Source organism: Semicossyphus pulcher, unplaced genomic scaffold (genome assembly GCF_022749685.1).
Source record: "Semicossyphus pulcher isolate SPU_LCO1_2020_fin unplaced genomic scaffold, fSemPul1.0.p SCAF_14, whole genome shotgun sequence".
In the NCBI taxonomy this organism is placed as follows: Eukaryota; Metazoa; Chordata; class Actinopteri; order Labriformes; family Labridae; genus Semicossyphus; species Semicossyphus pulcher.
Window position 1 is genome coordinate 24,031,662 of NW_027211648.1, and position 12,449 is coordinate 24,044,110.

The window sequence follows — 12,449 nt, forward strand, 5'->3', positions numbered from 1 at the left end:
CTTGTAAATCAAGACAGTTATGACTCAGACATAGTGATAGGATCAATAGTATGAAGATGAGCAAAATGTGATAAAATATCTAGTATGCTGTCCTTTTACACATAGCAGTATCACGGTGTTATGCAGCTTCTCTGGTTAAGTAATGTTAGGGCACACCTGCTTCCCATTTGCTGTGTGTGGATGTTATTATTTTCACATTTGCAAAGCTGCTGAATGAGGGCAGCGCCGACCTGACGCATTAGTAAAGTTCACTAATGGTTTGAGTTGTTCATGTAGGAAATGTTTGTCTGTCTTCCTTTTCTGATGGATTAACAGCCAGAACTGCCTCACTTTTTATTGATCTAACTAACACATGTTGTCACTGCTATTGTCAAAAAATAATACATTACAGTACAGCCTATATGTATTATTTTCATTGCAAAGGTCAAATAACAGAACCACAGATTTTTAATTCATGTAACTGTTCTGCTAAGGTTGAATATGATTTTTAAAGCAGGTGCAAAGTGAAAATTTAAACCTAACTTTTTTCATTTTAAGTGTTTAAATAAAAAAAAACATCTAAAGTTTCATTTCATATGATACAATCCTTGTGACAATATACAGTTACACGGTATGAAAGGGACATGCCCCAGCAGAGCAGCAGGTCTACTCTAACAAAGCTTTCATTGAATCCATCATTTATTACTGAACTGCAGAGGAAGTTTGTCAAGGACAGCACAGAGCTGCAGTCTCCTCCACTGAATAGACTTAAAACACAAACACTTTTGCGAATCCATGTAACCTTTAACCTGTTTTTGATTCATTGATTCTCAGTACCATGCTGTTCTAACTGTAGAAATATCCTTTTTTGTGTTTATAGATGTTTGAATAGCATTAAATTATGACAAATATTGCACATTAACACCATTGATTAATTTAAAGTGCACCTTATTCATTGCAATTCCAATAACTACATAAAAGCAGTAATTTTCTGCACATTTTTGTGTTCCCAGACCCACAGCTTTGATGAATTTTCGGAAGCATTCCAGTTATAGTCCAACAAGCTGCTGTATCTGGAGGAACAGCTTAAATCTTGGGATGCAGGTGAGCTGCTGGTTTGGGAGGCATGAAAAGAGCAGCACTGTAACACACAAGTCGTCTCACCCTGACCCTCCATCACGGTTCACAGCTCCTGTTTCTCCGCTGATTTTCCAGCTCAAATGGGTGTCACAATGCCATGAGCAGCATCCCCCGGCACTCTCTGTGGCTTTCCACCTGCCAGCTCATTGTTATTCCGATGGAAGTAAGAGGACAGCACACAGCTGAAACAGGTAAATTCATGGCAAAAACAACAATCTGAGGTCTGTTGCATGTGCCAGTATTGACCTTATTTTGAGAAGTCCTTAAGTTAATGAGGCCCTTTAAGAGGAAACCCCCTTTATCTTTTCTTAATTTCAAAATCTTAAATTAAAGTAAAACAACTATTAAAAACATATATGAATGCATAGGAGTAAATTTGGAGATATGTGCATTTAAATGTGCATATGTGCAAGAAACCAAATGTATATTATGAGCGTTGACCTTTTTTACAGCACACATTTGTCCATGCATGCTATGACATTGCATGCATAATACCTGGCAATAGATCCCCTAAATAGAAAGCAATCATTTTTATTAAAGTAATCAATAATCTTCTGAAAGGTGTGCTGAGAAAAGGGCCTGTAGCATCTGAATGTTTTCCATGTGAGACATGTGCACGCTGTGAAAACAAATTCCCCCAGAGACAGTATTGTATTTATTTCAATTAGCTGATATAATTATGTGATTAGACTTATTGTTCATAAAAGAATGGATGGTTATGGCACGAGTCATTTTTCCCTCACTTTAACCTGAGACTGTCGGGGGGATGGTCATGATGTTCCTGATCACTTCATTTCAAAACCACAAAAACATTATCGATCACTTTTAGGATTTTTTCTACCTTTAAGTCGTTGAAATGGAAATCCACAACAGAAAAGCTACAAACTTCTTAAAGGCAGTGTGAGGATGTCTTGGATGTGAATCTGGCCAAGACTTTTGTTGCATGTTTTTACTCAGTCGTCCTTGTCTCTTACAAGACAGAGAATGAAAAAACAGTTTAATGGTAACTGTGATAACAATCAACTAAGATAATGTTAAATTAGGATAAATGCATTAAAATGAAAACTGAGACGCCTGAAAGCTTATTTGCTCCACGCACGCTGTCACCTGAGGGAACGACCTGGTGCAGAAGAAACAACACTGTAGGGCAAATGGAATCTTTATTATAAGCATGATGGCTCAGTAATTACAAAACCAACACACATAAAAAGTTTCCTTTGGCCCGGTTAGTGTTTCCATCACTGCAGTGCTGGATTTGTTTTAGGCAGATTGTACACACATTTTCTTTTTCTCAGTTCACAAGACCATTACCATGTGCCCACTGCAGATACTCATTCCACTTTAATATTTCTCTTCAAAAGAGAACTGGTTGATTCCCTAAAAAAGATGTCACTGATCGTCTGATGTGTCCCTGAGCTACAGCCATCACACCTGCACAATTGGTCAAATTAGCAAAATGTCTTTCTGTTTGCAATAAACCCACTGGAACTTTCAGACTTTAATTGAATTCTGAGTTTTGATGTTTAATGTCTGAAGCAGTGCAGTCTGAAACTCACTGAGAAACTAAATGTCATTCTGACCCACATTAGTAGGTTCAAAGAGTCCCCTGAAGAACAAAAGTGGGGCAGGGTGACTGTGTGTGGGCACCTGTTTGCTGCTCGCAGACTGTCACCATGAGGAAGCAGCGCTAAGTGGATGTGACTGCTCTGATTGCACTCCCTGGGAAAGCGAGAAGAAATAGCCTACCTCTGATCATCAACGCGTCATATAATGTTTCAGCGCACGCCCCTCCCCCTGTCTCGTTTTTTCCCCTCACTCAACCTCTCCTTTGACTCACAGAGGCGGCTCACCACTGGTGCACGGACCGTGGAGGATACGGGCAGAAGATGGCTGACTTAGCCGGGCACCGCAAGCCCTCGGCGGCATCACCAGCGTCACTCGGGCCGCTGAAAAGCTGCAAGACATCCGCCGTCTGGCGACTGTAAACAGCTGCCTCTCTCACCCCCTCCTCTCCCCTCCTCACCGCAAATATTGACAGAAGTATCACAGAGAAAACATGGCAGAGATGGAAAAAGAGGGCAGACCTCCGGAAAATAAAAGGAGCCGAAAGCCAGCTCACCCGGTGAAGAGGGAAATAAATGAAGAGATGAAGGTAAAAGGGGCTCTGTGCTCGCTTGCATGTGATTACGCGTGGAAACAGAGTGGTTGTGAGGAGCATGCATGTCTGTTGAAGCACTAACAAGGCGTCCTCAGTGGAAATATATGATGCACTCAGGTGAAATTGGCTGCATGATAGTCAAACTTTGATTTATGATTTTTCTACTCAAGTTCTATTGTCATGTATCCACGCTGAATGCCAGCCTGAGCAGCGCACCCTGCCAATACACCGCCTGTACAATGGATGCGGCACCCATTCACTGCTACTGCTCTACTAGTAAGTTTTGGATCAGTGAGGAATACAGTGAATGTTCCTGTCGCTTCATGTCATAATTTTTGCCGTTTGTGTGCCCTGCCTTTCATGGCTTGCCCAGAGTTAATGGAAAATCCAGTGCGTCAGTGAAGGCGTCAACAGTGCCTCTACTATTACTATTAATACTGTTACACTACGGCGCAGCGCAGAACAGCTTAGTGCATAATTAGTATAAATCAATGGGGGAACACTCGCCTGTCCACGATGCTTTCTGCGTGGGATTGTGTTTATGTATGCGTGTGTGTGTGTGCGTGTGTTGCCCAGCTGCCCAGAGGCGTGCGATCCAGATGTGCGTCTGTGAGCTTTACGCACTCGACAAGAGCACATTGTCTCCTGCGCTGTTCGGCCTGCACGCTTCTATCCTGAAATAATCACACACACGTTGTTTCTATTCGTGTTTTTTCCCTGCTCGGTGCACATTGTGATATTTGAGCTCCGCGCGGTTCATTGTGGAGAAAGAAAAAAAAGTGTTCCTGGCGTTGGTGTGTGTGAGGCTCAGGCTGTGTGTCCGCTTTGTCTCCATCTCTTCATTGTTTGTACACATTTGGCCGGGGACACTGAGTGTTTGGCTGTTCTGGGTGGAATTGCAGGTGATCACATCGAGGAGAAGAGTGGAAATTGTGATTTTAAGGCTGTTTAGAGGGAAATGCGATGAGTCCTGAAACAACCCAGGATAAAAGCCTTTATGTGTTTAGACCATCAAAATAAAAGCTGCGTTCATGTGTCACCGCTTCTTCTGTTTTACAGTTTAATAAAAAAAAGAGAGATTTTATTTATAAAAATGTAGATTCTTTGTTTGTGGGCTCAGCTGCAGAAGATGCATATTATTATTTTCATAGGGCTATACGGAACAGGCAGTAAACTACAGTAATATTGCATTATAATGAAGCCAATTAAAAGCTAGTTTTTATCAGAGTAATAAAAAGCACTGTGATTATGTATTTTCCTTGTGTGGTCCACATGGAGCAGCTGGAACAGAAGCTTTTTAGAGTTGTCCTTGTTTCCTAATAATTCATTTGAGGTCTACAGAGAGAAATCATTTCATTAACCGAATTTTGGAGTACTAGTTAAAATAGATTTTTTCTTTTTTGCTTGATGAATTGACAAGAATTATTGTCCTGGTTTTCAATTTGTGAAGAATTACAGCGTATCCATCCTCCTGCTGTCTGGCCCTGATGACAGAGGGGAGGGACGCAGGGTGGTGGTGGGGGGGTGTCAGGCAGGGTCTCTCCATGGAGAAATTTCCGTGTTTGCTATCAGGGGAGCACTTGAGGTGGTCTCAGTGGAGCATTTAGGATGACGGAAATCTTTATGAGCTTCAGTTAAAATGTTCTCTGGTCACATTTTAGCCCATTTTATTTGGTCATTTGTATCAGAGCCAATATTACCGCAAATCTGCCTGGACTGACTGTGAAGAAAACTTCTCCTCTTATAATTCATCAGACTGACCAAATAATGATATGATGTCATAAGTGAAAAATGATGTTTCTGTAAGTTTTACTGCTCGGACAGGGTCGTCTTTCGTGGTTCAGTGAATTGACATCTCTGCCAATATGTGAAACATCTCATTTGATGAGAGCAGCTTCATTTATGTGCTTACAGTAATCAGTCAGGGGTTGGGGATCTGCATTTTGTATATAATGCCTGCCAGACCAAATCTTAATGTAGCCTATGTGATTTTTTTTAGATATTTTTAGTCAATACAAAATACAGACACGGTGTTGTATTGATGGCGTGTAGGGAAAAGCAGCACTCTCCCAAGACAACTCCACCGTCTCCCATCAATACCAGGAGAAGCTGAATGGAGCAGCAGATGTGGTTAAGGTGTCAAAACACTTTCATAGGCTAAACAAGTTCGATTGTAGCTCATTACGCAACCTTGAATTTCATCTCCTATTGCACGCACGCACACATTCACACACGTAAGCGGCTGTCTCCAAATTTAATTTAGGAAAACATGGATCCAGAAATAGAAAGTGGGGAAGTAGAAAAGAGTTAGAGCTTCTATGTCAGGACCTTCGTTGTTATTGTGAAACTATGGGAAAGTAGAACCACGTTAAAAAGGGACGCATGTGATATGATATGAACTGAAGTAATTGTTTGGATGATAAGATAAACCTGAAAACACCATTTTTACCTGCAGAGTTACGTTAATGAACACAATGCCATTGTTGCAGTGAAGTGAAGTTTATTGTTTAGATTTTTGGTATAAAACTCTTCTGTTCAGGACAAAAAGACCCGGTTTGTTCCCTCCTCTCATCTTCAATATTTCAGACCAACGCCAGAGGAAAAAACACACACACACACAGACACACAATGTGCCCTTGTGAGGGATCATACTCTGAAAAACCAAACAGTCTGACAGTGTTTCCTTCATCTGGCTGCTTAATGTGTGCCACGGTAAAATAAGCCCCGGTGAGTAATCAAGGAGAAGGAGGAGTGGGCATGCAGGGGATATGAGAGGCTGCAGAGTGGGCTAAGAAACAGAGGAGAAAGGAATGTATACAGCGCGGGGCTGGCTAAGCTGTAAAAACTGTAATCTGAGTGTCTCTGCTGGATCAGATATCAAGGAAAGTAGAGGGAAATGAAAGCAGAGGAGAGGGAGAGGCCGAGAAGGAGGGAGAGAGGGAGCAGGGGAGTGGAAAAGTGGAGAAGGAGGAGGAGGCGAAGGGAAACTTGGCGTGTGGATTCGGGAATGTTATCACGGTGTACAGTGACCTGCTCTGGTTTCTACCCGCAAGGTATCCCATTCCCACCACCATCATTACCACAAGCCCTACTGGCCATGAAGGGGTCTTACTGGAGAGAAACAAGGGCGAGACTGTGGAGAGGCAGGGTTTAAAATGTATTTTTATCATTATCCACTGCCGAATACAAGACAGAGAAGTGCCAGCTGTGAATCTGCCCTGAAAGTATGATCACTAATTATCCTGCAAAGGCTCTGTAAAACCACCAGCTTATCTTTAACTGTCATTCTGGCCGATCCTAAAGAGGAAAAAGTGGGTATTTTCCTGCTGATTTTTTTTTCTTTCGACAGTTTATATGAGAAAAAATGAATAACAGCATCAGTCAAAGGTAAACACATAGTGCACAGGAAAGCCTTTAGAAAAAGGGCGATTTTAAATCAGATGGCACATTTGTTTAGATACCAGTTACACAAAGTTAGTGTAATCCAATACTGACATATGTAGATGAATGAGATGTTCAAAGTACAATTCAGTAACACCACCATTTAAAGTGACCATGATGTTGATTCAAGTCCCTCTGACATTGTGACACTGTGACCTTGGGATTTTAAAAAGTTAAGTTTGGATCCAACACAATATTAGTTTAACATATAATAACACACAAACAAGATAATTGAGGCATTGGAAGACAAGCAATCTGTCAATGGAGTCTGGTGGCTGTGAAAGTAGCGATGTGATTCTTTCTCAAATTCTTAAATACTCTCTCCAGTGAAGTGTTTAACCTTGTAAATATCTCCATGTAGTGTTTCTCATGTGCTACAAGACATATCAGGGACAACATAAGCAGTCATCTCCATGGCTGGGCCTGTCTGTGTTTAAACAGCAGTGTACCAAGGACAGGCTGAACAACACGTTTTCAGATTGGCAAGTTTAAGACGTCACAAACCTAAGGAGCCAATCCCGTTAATGGACGGGGTGACGCTATGCTTATCATAATGCGTAACCTATAGCAACCGCTTTGGCGATGCACGAGCCAGCTGTAACCATCATCGTAATTTTTGCAAACTCACGACTGACTACTAACTTAAGGTTACTACTACTAATTACTACATTTCAAGCCGGCTAAGTTGCCACTAAACGATGGCAGAGACGTGTTTTGTTTTCGGCTGTAATTTTACAAAAGGAGAAACGTAGTGTGTAGTGGGCGAATACAGATTCAGGAACTTTTAATGAGGAAGAAGGGACAATTTATTATTTCAAGTAGAGCAGTTTATGTCTTAAAACATGACTGGAGCTGGTCTTTAAGGGCCTTGGGTTTTTTTTGAAATACTGGAATTAACCTTTAAATATAATAAGCTTCATATATGCTGGATTTAGTACAATCTTGATGGACTATATCATAATAATCAAGTTTCGATTGGATAAATTAAGAGAATCAGATTCCTCAACATGGTCCAGAGTTGTGTAAAGTTCTGTTATAATAAAGAGTTATTTGTGAATGTTTGTTAGTTGTACAAATGAATGTCTAACAATCATTAAGCATCTCATGAACAAGTCGGCAGCAGACATTTGAACATCTATTTCAATACGTAACTGTCCGTTCATCCATCGGTCATCCTGCATTGTGTTAAAGGGATTTGAAGGCATGGTTGTACAATTTTTGCAATAATTGGTATAAAATGACACTTACAACTACTAAAATTAACAAGGACAAGTGAAGCCAGTAACGTTAGCTAACATTGGCCTCTATTAGCTACCAGACCAGGTAAGGCTGGAGCAGCTGAACCCCTGAGTCTATTTAACTGAGCAAGGGCGCATATTATTGCTTATAATGCTAAATAAGAGGAAACATTTAAAACGTACTCAGTTCCTCTTTAAAAACAGCATTTCACAGTTTCCATTTCTTGACTCTGTGCAGTGACTGACCCATTGATTCCATTACTACTGCTGTTAAACGTTGCAATCTTTGTTTAACCTCACAGGACCAGAGGAAAAAACAAACATGTATGGCAGGGGTGGCCAACCCTGCTCCTAGAGAGCTACCTTCCTGCATGTTTTAGGTTTCTCCATACTCTAACACACCTGTACCAGGTACACAGGCCTCTATTCTGGCTGACAGGTCGGCTTGCTATAGTGGCAACTTATCAGTTGCTAAAGGGGTGTCAAGGGGACTATTTTCTTCATGGTGGCAGCATACAAAAGATTAGGGGGTCCACAACATAATTAGAACTCATGCACTAGATAAAAAACTTCTTTGGCAGCTTCAAACATGAACTGCCCTTCCAGCTGACCTTCATTCTGTACGAGGCTTTTGGAAGACTGCTGGATGAATAAAGCTGCTAAAAAGAGATGTAGCCTGTGTTAAGCTCGATCAGAAGGCTTTACATCCAGTGTTACATATAGACATCTGTAGCTGCCTCTGTGCCTCCAACGCCTCTTCCTCCCCAGCTCAACCAGAGCCAAAGTTGGTGCGGTTGCTTTCATCAGCCGCCAACCAGGATTAGATTCCACTCTTAATATTACTCCCACTTTCTCAAAGTAGCGGGGTGACACAGAGGACAGGGTGGCAGGAATGAAAGGGAGACACAGAGAGATGCTGTGTTTCTGTCCCAGTGATGTGGTTATTTTACAGCTACATCCGTTTTACTCAACACTACACTCACGTTTATTCAACTCATTTGTTCAGTAGGAGGATTTTCTCCTTGAAGTTTTTTATGTTCCAAGGTTTTATCCTTGCCGTTGGGCTAATTGCTGAAATTGTTCTCGCCAAGGTTTGCACTAACGAGTCTGTCACTTTTTGGTTGATTATGAACTGATTCCTGATTTCTGTCCTTACAGTGATTGTATTATAAAACTTCTAAGTTCATACATTTTCTTTGCCAAATCAACATCAGCCTTCTAACTATGTACTTAAGTGTCTTTTGAAAATAGTTAATGTATTAATGGTATAAGACATTTGTCATGGGTTGCCAGTTTAGCTCAGCGGTTAAATCGGACGTCTCATATACAGAGACCAGATCTCCGATGCGGCAAACCAGGGTTCGACTCCTACCCTTGGCCCTTTGCAGCATGTCATCCCCATTCTCTCACCTATTTCCGACACTGTCCACGTTCTCGCTTGCATTAAAGGCATAAAACTGACTTTTTTTTTTTTACAAATTTGAAATATTGTCATTTAAGTTTCTGTGAATTTTTCTGACATTAGATTTAAATTGGAAATCTTTTTTCCTTCCAAAGTGAATTCTGTGAACCATTCATTACAAACGTCACAAAGCAGCTATTCAGCTAATTACACCCAGCATGAACGTTGTTTGCTGATGATTATTGGCCAAAGTGATTGCAGCAGGTGTCGATTTTTCAGCTGCAGGATTTTAGTGCCGGCTTTTGATGATCTTTCTTCGGCAAGGGATTTTATTTTCTGTTAAATAAAGCACTACGTAATGCTACGCAGCTTCATTTAGCATTGCATTCATGGCTTTGAGAACAAACAGGAGCATCACAGCTAACGTTGCATGCTAAATATGATATGAAAGCATTTTGTAACTCATAATTCAGTGACCATTAGAAATAAAGAATTTCCAGATGGATCTCATATTTCTTCCGAGTATGAATCAGACAACTTAAACATATACAGTAAAGTTAGACTTCAGAGATCGTCATGTGCCTGGGAGATGTCAAAATGTGATCTGTCACACCCACACAGTCTTGAGAAACGGTCTAAACAGCAGCTGTTTTCTTAAAGTTATGGATGCTTACTTACACTCAGATTTGTGCTGATGCTGAATGGGACCCTCATCTTTGAACCTGTTCACTTACATTAGCTGTTGAATGGAGAAGCTGAAGAAGATGGATATGGTAATACAATGTGAAGCATACAGGCAAGAATAACATGTGAGTTTACTGCATTCTGCTCAGACAAAAAAATCTTATTTTAGCGTATTCTTTATTTTTTCTCCACAAATTTCCACAGGCTTTAAAGTGATAATCAGATAAAGATCTCAGTTTCGTTCTCTTTGGCAGCGTCTATGGCGATAAACGGTAATTACGGGAGCACACTTCCCAGATATTCAGACAGTGTTGCATGTGTCACGTCCATGGTTGGCTCCGGTTGTAACTCTTGATTTTCCTCGCTGACGGTCGCTTTCCTTTTTAGACTGTTTGCCTTCATCTGAGCGTCGAATTTGTTTCTTTTTCTTTGGATTTTCACTTATTTTTGAAGTTGTATCTGTAGTCATCCATCTTTTCTTTGTTTGTTCAGCCATAGTAGATTACTGTTTACTCGCAACACTTGCAGAGATCGGAAATGCATCCGCTTAGCTCCGCCTACCCTCTCTGGCAGACCAACAACTGCTGGGTGATGCTGAGTGTGATTTTTTCCGCAAAAGTCGCCACAGACACCCAGTCTGTAATACGGATGTAAAGGCTTTCATCAGTGGGCCATAGGCTCAATCACTTTTGTGTTACCTCATTGAGCGATAGATAGTGACTTAACAAACATTTATTTACATGAAAATCTTCGAGATTATATCTTTAAGAATTGTGTTGGACAGGAACGTCTACAATCTGAAGTTTCTACCATAGACTGTATATAGTAAGTCAAGGTTGCCACTTTGCTGCACCTTTTGGTTTGTGGACTGTTTTGATGCTTCGAGCTTTGTAGTTTGGTCGTTGTAATCTTTTTTCGTGGAGCAGGAAGGGACCATATTTGGACAAGAGGGAGGGTACACAGGCCTCTATCCTGGCTGACAGGTCGCAATGGTGGCGACCTGTCAATCGCATAGCTTGCATACCTTGCTTTATTGTCTATTTTACTCTGAGCGGGACCAAAATAAAGTTTTTTTTAAGTAAACTTTAAGGGAATAAGTCATTTAGATTTGTATATTTATTATGTAGAACTTGACAAGCCTGATTACCTAGAAAAAGGTAAGCCAAAGCAGACCACTTGCCTTTACACCAGTGGACTGTTTACTTTGTACAGTCCATTTGCCCTTCATGTATGTGAGCTTTGGAGGGAAGTACAGAGGAAACATACAAATACCACACAGAACAGTTTTAATGAAGACAGTTAATGGCACTTTCTATGTAATGAAAGTTGTACATAATGCCATGACATGTTCACTGGGTGTCTACGCAGACAAAGAGGATGTGTGTTTAGCTGTCACACCTAACTTTAGCTCTGCTCCGGCAGTGGCACTAAATCTGACTTCCAGGAACCTTCAGGCAGAAGGAGCACTGCTGTCACTCATCTTTGTTCAAACCCGAGCTGTCCTCATTAACAGCCTTCACTGCTTTACCGTCATCTTAAAAACCCCTGTGACAAAAAGCAGAGGATGTGGTTTTAATCAGACTTTAATTACTCTCAACAAGTGCTGCAAATCCTTTCATTGTTGCTGACACTGTCTCTCTAACCTTGAAGTGTGGAGAGATCCAGATGTTCATACACGTGTTCGCATGCTGTGCACCGAAATGTTACTGCAGACGCAGAACAAGTTCACATGTTGTTTCTCATCACCAAAACGTGGTGCTTTGACTGTCATCGACCTGAGCTGCGGCCTGCACCTTTGTGCCCCGTCTACCCATTGACTACGCCACCACAGTGGTATTTCATAACAGACAAATCAATAGCTCCTGTCTTTCTTCATCAATAATGCCTTCCCAGTATGTAGACCAAGACCTTCTACAAAGTGTGGCCTGATTCACTTCTACAGATAAAATGCTTTGAAACAGAGTGAATGTGCTGATGAAGCAGTCTGCCTCTGTCACTTCTATACTGTGCCACAGTGTCTCAAATATGCTAAGAGATACTTCTGCCTCAGTCTAAACAAGTGTGTGTATGTGTGTGTGTGTGTGTGTGTGTGTGTGCCAGTGTAGCTCTCTTCCGATAATACCAATCTAAGCAACATCCTAACTGCGCTTTGTGTTGATGCTCTTTTGATTGCATTTGTATCACGTAATTGAGTCAGTGGACCAACCTGTGGACTCCAGGCTCCATGCTGGGTGTCCACCAGGCCATGCTGCGTCTGCGTGTGTAATGAGCTAGTCATACTCATTATTTTTGATCTCTGCATAGGGTCTTTTATTGTGAACATACTCTAAACTACACCACACCCATATCTACAGAGGCCTTGTAGTTTCACTTCATTTTCCCAGACTAAATTCTGGTTTCAGAGTGG

The 12,449-nt window shown here is 41.2% G+C and overlaps 1 protein-coding gene across 1 annotated transcript in view; it reads left to right on the plus strand.

The window, feature by feature from the left end:
- Window positions 1-2,994: 2,994 nt before the first annotated feature.
- Window positions 2,995-12,449, plus strand: part of sobpa (sine oculis binding protein homolog (Drosophila) a) — a 53,094-nt gene continuing 43,639 nt past the window's right edge. The window contains exon 1 of the mRNA XM_069661860.1: window positions 2,995-3,271. Within this exon, the coding sequence (XP_069517961.1) occupies window positions 3,176-3,271 (96 nt within the window). The 5' untranslated portion in view covers window positions 2,995-3,175. The remainder of the gene's footprint in view (window positions 3,272-12,449) is intronic.